General features: G+C 30.4%; 3 protein-coding genes across 5 annotated transcripts; 1 reads left to right on the forward strand and 2 right to left on the reverse strand.

Annotated features, from left to right (window-relative positions):
• Positions 1–1,310: 1,310 nt before the first annotated feature.
• LOC108483236 (uncharacterized) lies at positions 1,311–4,392 on the forward strand. 2 transcript variants are annotated; one of them, XM_017786518.2, is made up of 11 exons: positions 1,311–1,621; positions 1,724–1,783; positions 1,884–2,051; positions 2,198–2,261; positions 2,582–2,895; positions 2,975–3,073; positions 3,188–3,221; positions 3,374–3,456; positions 3,705–3,746; positions 3,842–3,919; positions 4,012–4,392. In XM_017786518.2, exons 1-11 carry the CDS (start codon positions 1,415–1,417, stop codon positions 4,066–4,068), a joined length of 1,206 nt encoding a protein of 401 aa, XP_017642007.1. In that variant the 5' UTR covers positions 1,311–1,414; the 3' UTR covers positions 4,069–4,392. The 2 variants fall into 2 exon arrangements, with proteins under 2 accessions (XP_017642007.1, XP_052881253.1); XM_053025293.1 differs by having other exon boundaries at positions 2,981–3,073.
• Positions 4,393–5,291: 899 nt separating this feature from the next.
• On the reverse strand, positions 5,292–8,421 carry LOC108483234 (probable disease resistance protein At5g63020). Of its 2 annotated transcripts, none has more exons than XM_017786515.2 (2): positions 8,292–8,421; positions 5,292–8,137 (listed from the first exon to the last, which is right to left on the reverse strand). In XM_017786515.2, the coding sequence occupies exon 2, from the start codon at positions 8,099–8,101 to the stop codon at positions 5,459–5,461; it is 2,643 nt and encodes an 880-aa protein (XP_017642004.1). In that variant the 5' UTR covers positions 8,102–8,137; positions 8,292–8,421; the 3' UTR covers positions 5,292–5,458. The 2 variants fall into 2 exon arrangements, with proteins under 2 accessions (XP_017642004.1, XP_052887787.1); XM_053031827.1 differs by having other exon boundaries at positions 5,292–8,103; positions 8,292–8,418.
• A 5,592-nt stretch (positions 8,422–14,013) lies between these two features.
• Positions 14,014–15,210, reverse strand: LOC108481298 (probable disease resistance protein At1g12290). The gene has a single exon (XM_053019595.1). It carries the CDS (start codon positions 15,208–15,210, stop codon positions 14,014–14,016), a length of 1,197 nt encoding a protein of 398 aa, XP_052875555.1.
• Between the last annotated feature and the right edge of the window lie 681 nt (positions 15,211–15,891).

The raw sequence follows: 15,891 nt of genomic DNA on the forward strand, positions 1-15,891 counted from the left end.
AATATTTTATAGCAAATAATATTTTATTTTTATCAAACATGATTTTTAAAACTTAAAAACCCTATCTATTTGGTTTTAATTACCACCGGTTACCATAATTTGAAAATTTTAATTATCAATATTATATTATTATATTAGTTTATATTTTCTTTGTGTATTATTAAATTGTTATTTTTAAATAAATACGAAATAATAATATATTAATTTAATCAAATAATTATCAAAATAATCTCAATTATTACAAATCATTTCAAAGTAATATTTATGGTTAATCACTAATTAGGTGTGAGCATTTGATTAAATCGAGTCGAATCGAGTGAAAAAATTTCGAATTAATAATTATTAATTAGGTGTCATTTCTATTGATGCTACCAAGTTTCTTCAATACTACTTGATTTCGTTGCCGTATTTTTTTTTTCCGTATAATTATAAATGTTTTCATTTGTTTTACGATTTAAGACTAATCATGTTCAAGTTAGGGTAGTATTCATGTAAAATTCTCTCAACGATGATGATTTCAAAATTCAAACTCAATGCAAATATCTAGAGAAGAAATTGATTTCCGCCCCTCCCAAATGCCTCTCAACAACAACCTATATCATTGCTCTATATTTTCATCCATCATCAATCACCATCAATTGGTATAATGATAAATTTAGTCTTTAATATTTACATTTTTTTTTTCAATTAGTCATATTTTTTTTAGATAAGATTAACTCTCAACCTTTTAAAAAGAGTCAAATTTGACCATTGACCTTTCAAAAAGAATCGAATTGCTATTTTTTTAACATAAATAATGACTATAACATTAAAATTTTAAACGTGAAAGCCCATATGACACTACATGTATACTTCATGCTATTTTTTGAATTTTAATTTTATTTTTTGAATATTTTATAAATTTAAAATTATTTGTTGACATGATGATATATAAGACATGTAGACTACCATGCAGGTTGTCATGCCAATATTATTTAAAAAATTAATGCTTTAGATAGAATTTCTATTAAATAAAAATAATTTGATTCTTTTTCAAATATTGAGGGTTAAATATAGCTAAAAAATGAATAAAATGACCAAATTGATAAAAGATGTAAATACTAAAGGCTAAATTTATTATTATGGCTTTAAAATTTGATTCGTATGCTTCAGATATGTCCAAGTTAGATCCCGGGCTTACCATTGATACATAAGGACTCAATTATAACAATTTGTACTTTTTGGACTAATTTAGAATATTGGCTATAATTTCTGGACGTCTAATGCTATAAACCCTAAATTTTCACAGTCATCTAACCTTCTATAAGAGTCCTGAGCCGCTCCAAAGAATCAAACAATTCGAGTCGCAGCCACTTCGTCGTTAGCTCATTCTCTTCAACTCTCACTATTCAAAAAAACAAAAATTAAAATTAAAATGGGGAAATCGGAAGTGAAAGGTACGGTGACGTCGCTATCTTCAATGTTCCCGGCGGAGGAGGTTCAGAAGGCGGCGAAGATGGTGGAGGAGAAGTTATCGGAGAATCAGAACGAAATGAATCAATTAAAAGAATTCATCGCCGATAACACTTCCCTCATCAACCTCGTTCAAAAACTCCCTGACGAACTCCACCACGATATCATGGCAAGAATTTCAATTTACGATCAATCAGTTTCACTCTATTTATACATATTGGTAAAAAAGCAAAAAATAAAAAAGGTTGCTTAGGCTTTTTTTTTTTTTCAGGTTCCGTTTGGGAAAGCGGCGTTTTTTCCTGGTCGTTTGATTCATACGAATGAGTTTTTGGTATAGCTTTTGCGTTACGCGATAAATTAGGAGTTTATTTTAATATTTGACAAGTTTAGGGTTTAGGGTTTTAATTAGGAATATGAAATCATTGGTGTAGGTTTTACTGGGAGAAAGTTATTATACTGAAAGAACAGCTAAACAAACTGTTGAAATCCTAAAGAGGAGAGGGAAATCATTGGAGTCTAAAGTGGACGCATTGAAGGCCGTAATGCAGGATCTTAAAGCCGAGGCTTCTTTTTTTGATTCCACTGCTTCTGAAGCTGCTGTAAGCTTCCCCCAATTTTCTACTTTGTGTTGTTTATTCATTAAACATTAGTATTCATTAAACATTAGTTAAATTGGGCATTAGTATGCTCACTTTTTCTTGTGTGTGCCTGGTCTTTACCTGTTACTATGATTTTATTGTTACAGGAGGGTCTTGTGGAGATTAGAGAGTATGAGGAGGATAATTCTACCGAACGGGCATCTCAATCAGGCATGTTAACCTGTATTTTTCTTTTGTTTTCGTTCACTATCGGGTATTGGAACTTTGTAGTCTACTTGTTTTAGTAAGGATGATACTCTAGCAAACAGATTCTGGATTATGTTTTATGTGAGCTTCGTATACTGGTTGCTTGCAATATTCCTTTTAACATGTTGCGTAATATCTTGTTCGTTCTTCTTTTGTTAGAACTTCTTTTGTCGAGGTACTTGTTATTATGCAGCCTAATTATCTTAACTGATTGTGATGAAATGATTATTGGTTATTTTAATGAAGTTGAGGAATTTAAGTTAGACAAAATGTTTTCTTTTCAGGTTCACTGGAACTTGAAACTCCTAGTGTGGCTGAAGCAGACAATAAAATGGGTGCATCTGAGGATGATGAATATGCTCGTATAATGTCAAGGTTGGAAGAACTTGAGAAAGAAGAACTTGCAGCTGAAGATAATGAGGAGAATCTTGAAGATGAAGATGAAGATGCTAATGCAGTTGAAAGTGACGGCAATGAAGATGAATTGACTAAAGCTGCTGAAGTTGATGGTGATGAAGATGAGTTGACTAAAGCTGCTTTTCATATAAAAAAGGATGAATGTTACAGTTATCTTGATCATGGTCAAAGATATTCAGAGGTAATGTTGGGACTTGGTGCTTTTTACCTGTTAATACAATTATATGTGGAATGTGTCACTTATGAAATAGCTGTATCAGTCTCAGTCAAGGAAACAATTACAGCAGTTCAACGGCAAAGAACCAATTGAAGAGATGTCCAATAAATATATGCATCAAGATTTAACTAATCAGTTCGCTGTAAGTGATTAAATCTTTGTATGCCTTCTTTGTCTTTTAGCCTTTCTTTGATAATCCTTCTAACTTATTGATAAATGAATCCTGAAGTCTGGTTTCTGTATATCTGAAATGCAGTCTACTGGATTGACAGAGGAACCTGTTACCAAAGGTAACTATGATGGTTATGTTTCTGACTTATGCATGTGGTCAATTATGTAAACTCAAGGAGGGGAAAGATATTATGTTATCTACTGATAGATGTGGATATCATTTCGAGTTTGATTTATAGATGAGTCAATTCCTTTATTTTATCCTATTCAGGTGAAATTTCACATGGTCGAATCATACAACAAGACACAAAGACTTTTAGTCCTTCCATAAATGCCTCTGCTCCTTTCGAGAAGGTAAGTTTGAAGCAGAACCATCATAATGAAATAAGGTAGCTGTAGCTTATATTTGAGCTCTGCTTTTTGGGAGAAGGAAAAATAGAGAAAACCAACATGATATCATTCATGTTAATTCAGAATAGATCTTTGGATAACATCAATGACCTTATATCGAGCCTTGTCCTCTCTATATTGTATTAACAAATGCAAGATCACCAATGAGAGGGCTGCTAACCATCTTTTTTAACTCCAATTTTGTGTTACAGAAATCTGTCCAGACCTCAAAATCAGAATTTGATAGTTCCAAGGTATGCTACCTCTACCATGCTGGTTACTTTGATTAATCATGATGCATGTTGTTTATGTGCCTTTATCCATCATGATTTATTGGCTATATGTGCAGGCTTTTACAGGTTCTATAGTTGAGCATACTCAGAATTTGGATAAAAGTTCAGTGGGAACAAATACGACTTCATTACAGGTATTGTGCTTACGCATCTTTGTGAGTATATAGCAAATAAGTTGCATATTTACTGCCTTGAACACTTACTACAATATTTATGTCCTTTGCAGTCATCTGGTTCGCAACCTTCGAAGCCTGTGTCTAGATTCAAAATGCAAAGGAAGTAGGTTGAGCATTGTATGACAAAAATAGATGTAAAAAATGGGGCATTTCAGTATGGTATAATCTGATCAAACCATAACTAATTGCTGATCCTAATTGTGGGGTTGAAGTTTTGTTCGAATGGATTTTAGGGAGAGTTGTCATTACTGTTTGAGTAGCAGGTAATGCAAAGCCTTTCCCTTTTTTCCAACTCCTTTTCATGGTTTGTGCAATTATAGCTAAGGCTGTGGTAAGCACATGTAGTAGTGATTGTTACAAATTGGCATACCATATTCTCCACTCTTCACTTATTAATAATTTTGCTAATTCTACAGAATTCATACACATAATCTCATTTTGAGTATAAGTAGTCATAGATCAATTCAGTGCTCAAATCTTACAAGTTTTTGCTTGTTGATATTTGTAAATGATTAATTTTAAACTTATTTAAGTCTGATTTTGTTTATAATGAGATATTAACATGGAACATTATGTATGATCAACAATTATAACTAAAACATCTGAATTTTTAATAGATATATGTCAGAAGTCTAGTTTTATTTATTTTTAAATTTAATAATAAAAATATAAAAAGATAAATATAAATAAGCAATTAAATAGCTTTTGATTTTTCAAATGAAAAGAGTTAATTTTCTCACCCTTTTTCCAAAAATTAAGTTTGTCTTTAATTTTCTATTTAATAATGTGGTTGCTGAAACTACTAAGTTGGTTTCTTTTAAAGAAAATTATTTAAAACTAATAATATCACCAATTCATTTAAATATTAGATATGAATAATAATTTTTTAAAAATAATCTATGCGAATTTTGGTAGTAGCATTCAATAATCATAAAATTTTAAAATGTTAGTAATTTGTATTAATGAATTTTAATATACAAATATTGAAATATTCTAGCATTTATATTATGTCACTCAATATATTTTCCAATATTTAGTATCTAATCTTACATGATTTATTGATATTATGCTTATGAAACACCTCTTCTTATGATAGCATGCATTTTCAATGAAAGTAAATTATATTTAAACTTAAATTCTCTTTTATAATTCCAAATTTATAATTAACATATTTATAGTATACTCTCCTATAACAAAAATTATCTCATTTTAAATATACAGAATAGAAAAATTTTAATTTTACTATAATCATAAAAAATTTTAGTTATAGAATTAAAAGAAAATGAAGTGATGTGTTGAGAGTTATACTTCAAATTATAATTCATTAACATTATATATTCTCACACTCAAACATTTGACTTTTATAAAGGATAGCGTCTTTGTGTAAAATACAAAATTAAACTACATGTAATTTAGAGATTAACAAAATAGAACTTGCAACGACACATGTTATGATACAATAATAGTTTTAAGACTTAATTTCTAACATTTTTTAGATTAAGGAGGTCTGAAAGAGGGGAGAAAAGCATTTTTAGTGGATTCATCCTCCCATTCTACATCTTTCCACCATGCTTCATATCCTTCAATGACCAGCCTCTGTCCTTTTGCACTATTGGAGTTTAGTGGGAGCTTCTTTAACATTGGGCATCGTCTAATGTATATTTCCTTCAGCTGTGGGAAAGGCAAAGCATGCTGGTATATAGTCTTTAGTTTGGGCAAACCCCATAGATACAAAATCTCTAGCTTAGAAAACAAGTTTGAATTTCCTTTTAGCTCAGCGACTTCACCAAGTTTTTCTTCACTGATGATTTCTTCTAAACCTTCGCAATCCATTATAACTAGTACTTTCAAATGTGGAGCAAAAGTTACCCAACTCACATCCCTCAAATGATTGCATTCGACTAGGCTTACAGTTCGAAGGCTATGGAAGCATCCTGCACCTTCAATTATGTTACGTTCGATCTTCATTTCCTCTAGATCCCTACAGCTACTGAGTCTTAAAATACATAGATGCTGCAGTTTTGCTAAAGCCATAATATTCAATGATCTTGAATCTCTGGAATCTTCAAGGCATACAACTTCAATGGCACGGCTAAAGAACTTGTTGAACCTCGAAGCTTTTTCCAACTCCGAAGCGCTTTTAAAAGTAAGAGTCAACACATTCAAATATTTTAAATGCTCCATTTCCTCCAAAACCAATAAACATCCATAGCCACACCTCTCCATTTTCAGCACTTGCAACTTGGAGAAACTGGATATCAATTGTTGTGGGATCATTTCTAGATTCCGTGTCCAGTCCAGATTCAAATATTTCAACTTTGCTAGGGTCTTCAATTCGACTGGCAACTTTCTTATTCCTGTAAATGACAGATTGAGATGTTCTAGTGAAACCAACTTTGCAATTCCTACTGGCAATTCTTCCAACTTCATATTATGGGACAAATCCAGAACCCATAGCATCGGCATGAAATTAAAGAAATCATCCATGATTACCTTCAAATCATTCCAGCCAAGAAACAAAGTTTGGAGTTTGGGACATTCCAGTATCTCAGTTAGATTTTCAATTTGATTACCCATCAGCGACATTCTTGTTACCTCTTCCCACTTTTTAGCTTTCGGTTGTTCCTTTAACTGAACACCTGATTTTACAAAAAACTTCTCCTTCTCAGATTCACCAGCAATCCACAAAGCCATGTCACGAATCACATCGTGCATCTTTACACGGTAATTATCATTTTTCTCCAATAAGCATGCGTCAATAAGAGAACCTATAATGAAATGTCCCTGGTTTCTGGCACTGCTCAAAGTGGTATGCTCGTCCAAAAGTCCTTCCCCGATCCAACAATATACTAGTTCGTCTTTTTCAATGAGATGATCTTCTGGATATAAAGAACAATACAAGAAACAAGATCTGAACCTTTCATCAGGTAAACAGTCATAACTGAATTTTAACTTGGGATACATCTCTTTCCCTACCCCTGGCAACACAGAAGCTGCTGATTGCCTTAAAACTTCTATGGCATATTCCCATTCTCGAAGGGTCTTCTTGGATGCCATGGCTCGCCCAATTGTAATGAGAGCGAGAGGAAGCCCTGCACACTCTTCAACAACCGCTTCAGCTAACTTGCAAATATCTGGATGCATTCGAAGGGTTTCTGATCCAACCTTCTTCTCGAACATTTTGAAAGCTTCTCCAGGTGGTAAACATTCCACTCTGATATTATTATCCATGTTCGGTTGCATTTGACAGCACACGTCAAGACGACGAGTTGTGAAAATGACTTTAGAGCCATTTTCTTGTGTTGGAAGAGGTAGCCCAGCTCTTGTGAGATCAAACCATTCCCATATATCATCCAACAACAATGCAAACTTCTTTTTACATAATACCTTGAAGATGTCTTCAGCTTTCTCATCAAGGCTCTTAGATTTCCAACCTTCATTAGAAAGGCCTATTCTTTCGGCAATTTGATCCTGGACTCTCTCAATTGGCCGATCTTGTGATGCAACTGCCCAAATGACATGGTAATCATGGGTAGTATCATGGAATTTGTTATTGATTTGGTTTAGGAGGGTTGTCTTGCCAACCCCTCCTAAGCCATATATGCCACTAATTCCCACTTGTTCCTTTTGAAGACAGCTCCAAACCTTGTTGAAATTGGACTCTAAACCTACAGTTGGCTCACTAGGTCTTTCAGTTGCTGAAGGAAGTGGTGGCTTGCTGGCCACATCACTGAAATCTCCATTCTCCTTCTGGTCTTTCACCTCTTGGAGTTTTTTGGCAATTTGCTTCCCGAACTTGATGCTGGACCTAGGATGAGTGAAGCAACAACCTCCCATACATAGACTTTCAACATGCTGAGGACTTTGGACAATCAGTTGATCAGCATCGTTTATCAGAGTTTCAGCCCTCGAAAGCCAACCCTCAACTTGGTTTAGCCGCTTAAGCTGCTGCTCATCTTCAGCAATTCTGACCCTGCTCATCAGATCACTCCTGAGCTCCTTCAGTCCTGCTACTTCAGCTTGTAAAGCATGGAGGTTATCTTCGAGGTTGCATATATAACTTGCCTGTCCAGTCGCACAATCCGAGCAACGGGTATTGATGGGATCGAGTGAAAGTGAGATTGAGAAGATATTACCCATACCTGGTTTTGATTGTAGAAGAGTGAGTTCAACAATCTGGAAATAGAAGCAAGGAATAAATCACTTATGGAGTTCTATGAAAGTTTGAGATTACAAAGGGGAGAAAAACAAAGACAAACTGTTGGAAGTTCACATGCATTTTGATACCAAAAAAAAAAAAAAAAGAGATAGTGAATATGATGATAATTACAGTAAATTGTGTAAAATCATTGACTTGGTGGGAAGACTTGCATTGCACACAACTCTCTTTTATCCCACTTTATTTGGTTTTGACACAATGGGTCCATTGTAAGGCATCTTTTGTGTGCAGGGGATACGATGTGCAATTTATTATTCTATTTTACAACTTAAGCAACATTAATACAACATATTTTAATTTATTCATAGTTGGTGTAAAGTTAGTTCATTATCAAAATCAGGCAAGTTGGGAGCTACCTCTTTCTTTAAAGGCTTCCACTTCAACAAAGATAAAGGAACCTCAATTATTAAGATCCCATCAGAAAAGAAAGACTAAGATGCCCTGCATTAGCTTCCCACAGCATTCATGTATGATATATTCACCAGCACTATCATTGCCACTTAAACAAACATCAGCAAAAACCAGATAACAGTGGAAGATCAAGGTAACTGAATTCATGACCATATATGCCAATGGAAGAATTCAGAAATTGTTTCAGGGGTTATCATAATCCAATTAAAGACATGGAACACATATAAAAAATTGTGCTTACACATCTTTGTGAGTATGTAGTTATTAAGTAGTATAGCCACCAACTTATTGCAAAATTTATGCCCTCTGCAGTCATCTGGTTCTCAACCTTCAAAGCAGGTGTCTAGATTCAAAATGCAGAGGAGGTAAGTTGAGCACTATAGACCAAATAAAAAAGATATGAGGATTTTCACTCATGAGCTTTATGTTAGAATATGATATAATATGATTAAACCAAAACTAATTGCATATCCTAATTGTGGGGATGAAAATTTTGGTCAGATAGTTTTCAGAGACAGTTGCCGTCCTCTTCCAACATGGGCAATAATTGAGGTTGTGGTAAGTAAATGTAGTGAATAATGTCGAGTGCCACTCAACTTTAATATTCATATTTTAATTCAACACGTTTTGTATTTGGAACATAGTTAAATTATTAATTTAAAATTTGAAATAAATGGGCATAATTTGTTGATTAAAAATATGATAAAAATATATCAAAATTTGTTGATTAAAAATGTACGAAGATTTAAAATTATTACCAATTATAATTAAAATACTATATTTTAAATCTTTTAAAAGATTTATATTTACAAATATGTTTTCAGAAAATTGGTTTTTCCCAAAACTGTTTTAAATTTTTTAAAGAAAACTATATAAACAAGTATTTAAAATAATAAAATAATTATATATTGTATAAATATTAAGAAAATACTGTAATTTTTGAAAAATAGAGGAACTTAAAATAAATTTTTCCTTTTTGGTGGAGTTAAATAAATTGGGGCTATCGGTTTCTAAAGTTGCCCGCCCTTTTTTCTTTTAAAATTTTAAATATATTAAGAAAAACTTTTTTTTTGTCTTTACCTATTAAAAATATTTTAAAATTTTAATACTTCAAATTTTTTAATATGTTCAAAATTTTAATATATTTTGATATATTGAGTATATTAAAATTTTAAAATTGGTTATACTTAATATTTTCTTTAACATATTTAAAATTTTAATATATTTAAATTTTTAAGTTTTTAAAAATTTAAATATATTAAAAAAATTTCTCTTTACCTATTAAAATATATATTAAATATATTAAAATTTTAAAATATATTTTAAAAATATATTGAACATATTAAAATTTTAAAATTGGTTATACTTAACATTTTTAATATATTTAATTTTTAAAAATTTATTAAAATTTTAAAATTGGTTATGCTTAACCTTTTTAATATATTTAATTTTTAATATAATTCATTTTTTAAAATTTTAAATATATTAAGAAAATATTTTTGTCTTTACCTATTAAAATATATATTAAGTATATTCAAATTTTAAGTGGTTTTATATTTTATTTAATTAAAATTTTGTTTCTAAAATTTTAAAGCTAACATTTCATTTAATATTTGATTTTTCTCATGATTTTAGCACCCAAAATGTACAGTGATAACATTTCGATCTTGATTACCTATAATATATTAGTGCATATTTTTCAATGAGATCATCTTCTAGACATAAAGAACAATACAGAAACAAGATTTCACTTTTTTATTAGCTTATACTTACTTAGTACCGAGTATTTTCTAGAATTATTAGCACACCACACGAGAATCCATAGAAGTGGACACACACTCTTAATTATAACACTATGATAAAGGCGCATAAATTATTTGATGGAAATATTACAAAATCAAGTTGAAATTAGGCATACTTACCTCTGTATACAGTCTTTACCTGTTAATGTTATTTTAGTGTTACAAGAGGGGCTAAATTCAAAATGCAAAGGAAGTAGGAGAATGAGATGTCTAATAATTATACTCATCAAACTTTAACTAATTAGTTTGCTGTAACTTATTAAATTTTAATGAGTCTGTAATTCTGGAGAATTCATATACATAATCTCACTTTAAGTAATCGGGTTTGAGTAAAGATGTTCACAGATTAAGCCGGGCTCATATATGATATCGAAACAATGCTTAAGTTGGTTTCTTTTAAAGAAAATTATTAAACAAAAACCAATATAAATAATAAAAAATTTTATAAATTTCCTATTACTACTTATAGACTCTTAAACGTGTGAATTAAAAAATAATTTGTATTTATTTGTGCTCAAACTCACATTCTCTTGTTGTTGCCACATGTAATAAAAAAAATTTAAATTATAAAAATGGGTTAATTCATTTAAAGGAAAAAGTTGTGTAAAACAAAGAACCAATCTGCATGTAATTTAAAGATAGACAAAATAGAACTTAAGAGTGAGGTATGCTATGATACAATAAGGGCTTTAAGCCTTAATTAAAATCCAACATTTAGTAGATTACCGATGTTTGAAAGAGGGGAAAAAAGCAATTTGAGTAGATTCATCCTCCCATTCTACATCTTTCCACCATCCCTCGTCTCCTTCAATGACGAGCCTTCGTCCTTTTGCACTATTAGAGTTTAGTGGGAACTTCTTCAGCATTGGGCAATTTAAAATTGTGATTCTCTTCAGCTGCGGAAAAAATAGAGCATGTCCGTATATTGTTTTCATTTTGGGCAGATTATTTAGATGCAAAAACTCTAGCTTAGAAAACAAGTTTGAATTTCCCTTTAGCTCAGCGACTTCACTAAGTTTTTCCTCACTGATTATTTCTTCTAAACCTTGGCAATCACGTATAAATAGTTGTTCCAAATGTGGAGCAAAAATTATCCAATTACTCGCATCCCTCAATTGATTGCAATCGAATAGGTATACAGATCGAAGGCTATGGAAGCATCCTACACCTTCAATTATGTTACTTTCGATCTTCACATCTTCAATAGCCATATAACCCGAAAATTCTAAGCTATATAAAGGTTGCAGATTTGCTAAAGCCAAAATATTCAATGACCTTGAATCTCTAAAACCTTAAAGGCTTACATGTTCAATGGCACAGCTAATGAACTTGTTGAAACCCCAAGTCTTTTTCTAACTCCAAAGTGCTTGTAAAAGTAATGGTCAACACATTCAAATAGTTTAAATGCTTCATTTCCTCCAAAACCAATGAACATTGATAGCAACACCCCTCCATTTTCAGTACCTGCAACTTAGAGAAACTGGATATCAATTGTGGGATTATTCTCAGACTTGTTTATTTTGTAAATTTTGCTTAAGTTTGTTTATATTTGTAAACGGTTAATTTTAAATTTATTTAAGTTTACTTTTACTTTTAAATATATTTGATCATACTGAGATATTTATGTATGATAAACCATTAATTTTATTATTGTGACTAAAATATTAATTGATTTTTATGTGAATTTTAATAAATAATGGATAAAGTTATTTTCTCACAATTTTTTCCAAAATTTAAGCTCCTATAATTCTGTTTATCTTTAATTTTCTATTTAATAATTTGATTGCTTTGTTAAATTTATAAAAATAGTAAGTTGGTTTCTTTTAAAAAATTATTTAAAAAATAATAACATTTAGTTAAGGATAATACGTGTTTAAGTGTACTTGAACTCATATTTTTTCCTTGACACGATAGAAATATTAATTAAGTTAAAACTTGAGACGAGATGAAATTAAGAGGTTGGTATACATTTAATTCTCCACCAATTTTTTATTATATATATATATTTAAATTTGAAATACTCTAATCTAATATAATCATATAACCATATCTCAACATTGAAACATCATTAAAAATATGTTAATATTTGTACTTGCATGATCTCAGATTCTACAATCATAAACAATTTTAAAATGTTAATAATTTGTATTAATGAGTTTTAATATAAAAATATTGAAATTTATATTATGTCACCCTTATTTTATTATAATATAATTCTCAATATTTAGTATCTAATCTTACATGATAATTTTTTTATTGATAACATGTTTAATAAATGAAAATAAATTATATTTTATTAACTTATTAAAACTTAAATATTTAATTTTTTAAAATTTCAAATTCCAAATTTATACTTAACACATTTTTCTTTCCTATAAAGAATTATCTCATATTTAAATATACAGAAGTACAAACTAAAACAACACTTATAAGAAAAATTTTAAATTTTACTATAGTTATAGAAATTTTAGTTATAAAATTAAAAGAAAATGATATGATATGTCGAAAGTTATACTTGTTATAACTTGTTTATGAGACTGTGATTCTACGAATTCATACACACAATCTCACTTTGAGTATAAGTAGTCATAGATCAATTCAGTGTTCAAATCTTACAAGTTTTTGCTTGTTGATATTTGTAAATGATTAATTTTAAACTTATTTAAGTCTGATTTTGTTTATAATGAGATATTAAGATGGAACATTGTGTATGATCAACAATTATAACTAAAACATTTAAATTTTTAATAAATATATGTCGAAGTCTAGTTTTATTTATTTTTAAAATTAATAATAAAAGATAAAAGATAAATATAAATAAGCAATTAAATAGCTATTGATTTTTCAAATGAAAAGAGTTAATTTTCTCACCCTTTTTTCCAAAAGTTAAGTTTGTCTTTAATTTTCTATTTAATAATTTGGTTGCTGAAACTATTAAGTTGGTTACTTTTAAAGAAAATTATTTAAAACTAATAACATCACCAATTCATTTAAATATTAGACATGAATAATAATTTTTTAAAAAATTATATGTTAATTTTGTAATAGCATTCAATAATCATAAAATTTTAAAATGTTAGTAATTTGTATTAATGAATTTTAATATACAAATATTGAAATATTCTAGCATTTATATTATGTCACTCAATATAATTTCCAATATTTAGTATCTAATTTTACATGATTTATTGATATTATGCTTATGAAACACCACTTCTTCTTATGATAACATGCATTTTGAATAAAAGTAAATTATATTTAAACTTAAATTTTCTCTTCTTAAAATTCCAAGTTTATAATAAACATATTTATAGTATACTTTCCTATAACAAAAATTATCTCATTTTAAAATATACAGAATAGAAAAATTTTAATTTTACTATAATTATCAAAATTTTAGTTATAGAATTAAAAGAAAATGAAGTGATGTGTTGAGAGTTATACTTTATAACATAATATATTCTCAAACTCAAACATTTTACTTTTATAAAGGAAAACGTCTTAGTGTAAAATACAAAATCAAACTACATGTAATTTAGGGATAAACAAAGTAGAACTTGTAATGACACATGTTATGATACAATAATAGTTTTAAGACTTAATTTCTAATATTTTTTAGATTAAAAAGGTCTGAAAGAGGGGAGAAAAGCAATTTTAGTAGATTCATCCTCCCATTCTACATCTTTCCACCATCCCTCCTCTCCAAAAATGACCAGCCTCTGTCCTTTTGCACTATTGGAGTTTAGTGAGAGCTTCTTTAACATTAGGCATCGTATAATGTATATTTTCTTCAGCTGTGGGAAAGGCAAAGCATGCTGGTATATAGTCTTTAGTTTGGGCAAACCCCATAGATGCAAAATCTCTAGCTTAGACAACAAGTTTGAATTTCCTTTTAGCTCAGCGACTTCACCAAGTTTTTCTTCACTGATGATTTCTTCTAAACCTTCGCAATCCAATATATATAGTTCTTCCAAATGTGGAGCAAAAGTTACCCAACTCACATCCCTCAAATGATTGCATTCGTCTAGGATTACAGTTCGAAGGCTATGGAAGCATCCTGCACCTTCAGTTATGTTACGTTCGATCTTCACTTCCTCTAGATCCCAACACCTCGAGAGTCTTAAAGTACATAGATGCTGCAGTTTTGCTAAAGCCATAATATTCAATGATCTTGAATCTCTGAAATATTCAAGGCATACACGTTCAATGGCACAGCTAAAGAACTTGTTGAACCTCGAAGCTTTTTCCAACTCCGAAGTGCTTTTAAAAGAAAGAGTCAACACATTCAAATATTTTAAATGCTCCATTTCCTCCAAAACCAACGAACATCTATAACCACAACCCACCATTTTCAGTACTTGCAACTTGGAGAAACTGGATATCAGTTGTTGAGGGATCATACTCAGCCTGCTTGTTTTCTCCAAATTCAAATATTTCAGCTTTGCTAGAGCCTTCAATTCGACTGGCAACTTTTTTATTCTTGTCTCTGACAAATTGAGATGTTCTAGTGAAACCAACTTTGCAATTCCTACCGGTAATTCTTCCAAATTCACATTGTAGGACAAGTCTAGAACCCTTAGCATCGGCATAGAATTAAAGAAATCATCCATGATTACCTTCAAATCATTCCTGCCAAGAAACAAAGTTTGGAGTTTGGGACATTCCAGTATCTCAGTTAGATTTTCAATTTGATTACCCATCAGCGACATTCTTGTTACCTCTTCCCACTTTTTAGCTTTCGGTTGTTCCTTTAACTGAACACCTGATTTTACAAAAAACTTCTCCTTCTCAGATTCACCAGCAATCCACAAAGCCATGTCGCGAATCACATCGTGCATCTTTACCCGATCATTTCTATGTCCTTTCTCCAATAAGCATGCGTCAATAAGAGAACCTATAACGAAATGTCCCTGGTTTCTGGCACTGCTCAAATTGGTATGCTCGTCCAAAAATCCTTCCCCGATCCAAAAATCTACTAGTTCGTCTTTGTCAATGAAATAATCTTCTGGATATAAAGTGTGAAAAATAAAATAGAATAAAATAAATAAAAATAAAGAACACATAAATTTTACGTGGAAACCCTTTCGGGAAAAAAAAACCACGGGCAGAGGAGAAGAAAATTCACTATGTCGAAAAATTTTTACTCAAATACAAGAGGAATAGACTATGTCTATTTATAGGCTTGCAAAGCCATATTCTAGTAGGATTGAAACACCTTATCCTAATCAATATAAAATAGATGGAGTTTAATAAGGTTTAAAACCTTATTCTAAAATAAAATAAAAGAAGTCTAGTTCTATATGGATTTTACTTTTATTTTATTTTCCATCGTATTTTATTTAAATAAGAATTTGGGTCACTTAATTCTAACAATCTCCACCTTGACACAAATTCTCAATGAACAAGTTCTTCATCGCGAACTTTCAATAAACAAGTTCTTCACCTCTTCCAAAAACCCCTTAAGGGTTTAACTTCAACAATGAACACCAACCAAGTCT

This window comes from Gossypium arboreum, chromosome 1, assembly GCF_025698485.1.
Source record: "Gossypium arboreum isolate Shixiya-1 chromosome 1, ASM2569848v2, whole genome shotgun sequence".
Lineage (NCBI taxonomy): Eukaryota > Viridiplantae > Streptophyta > Magnoliopsida > Malvales > Malvaceae > Gossypium > Gossypium arboreum.

What these genes read in the sequence shown, in the direction of transcription:
- LOC108483236 (XM_017786518.2), top strand. Translation starts at nt 1,415, where the DNA reads ATGGGGAAATCGGAAGTGAAAGGTACGGTGACGTCGCTATCTTCAATG. An exon ending in AGAGGAACCTGTTACCAAAG is followed by an intron (nt 3,222 to 3,373) that starts GTAACTATGATG and finishes TATCCTATTCAG; the next exon opens with GTGAAATTTCACATGGTCGA. An exon ending in CAGAATTTGATAGTTCCAAG is followed by an intron (nt 3,747 to 3,841) that starts GTATGCTACCTC and finishes CTATATGTGCAG; the next exon opens with GCTTTTACAGGTTCTATAGT.
- LOC108483234 (XM_017786515.2), bottom strand. Translation starts at nt 8,101, where the DNA reads ATGGGTAATATCTTCTCAATCTCACTTTCACTCGATCCCATCAATACC.
- LOC108481298 (XM_053019595.1), bottom strand. Translation starts at nt 15,210, where the DNA reads ATGGCTTTGTGGATTGCTGGTGAATCTGAGAAGGAGAAGTTTTTTGTA.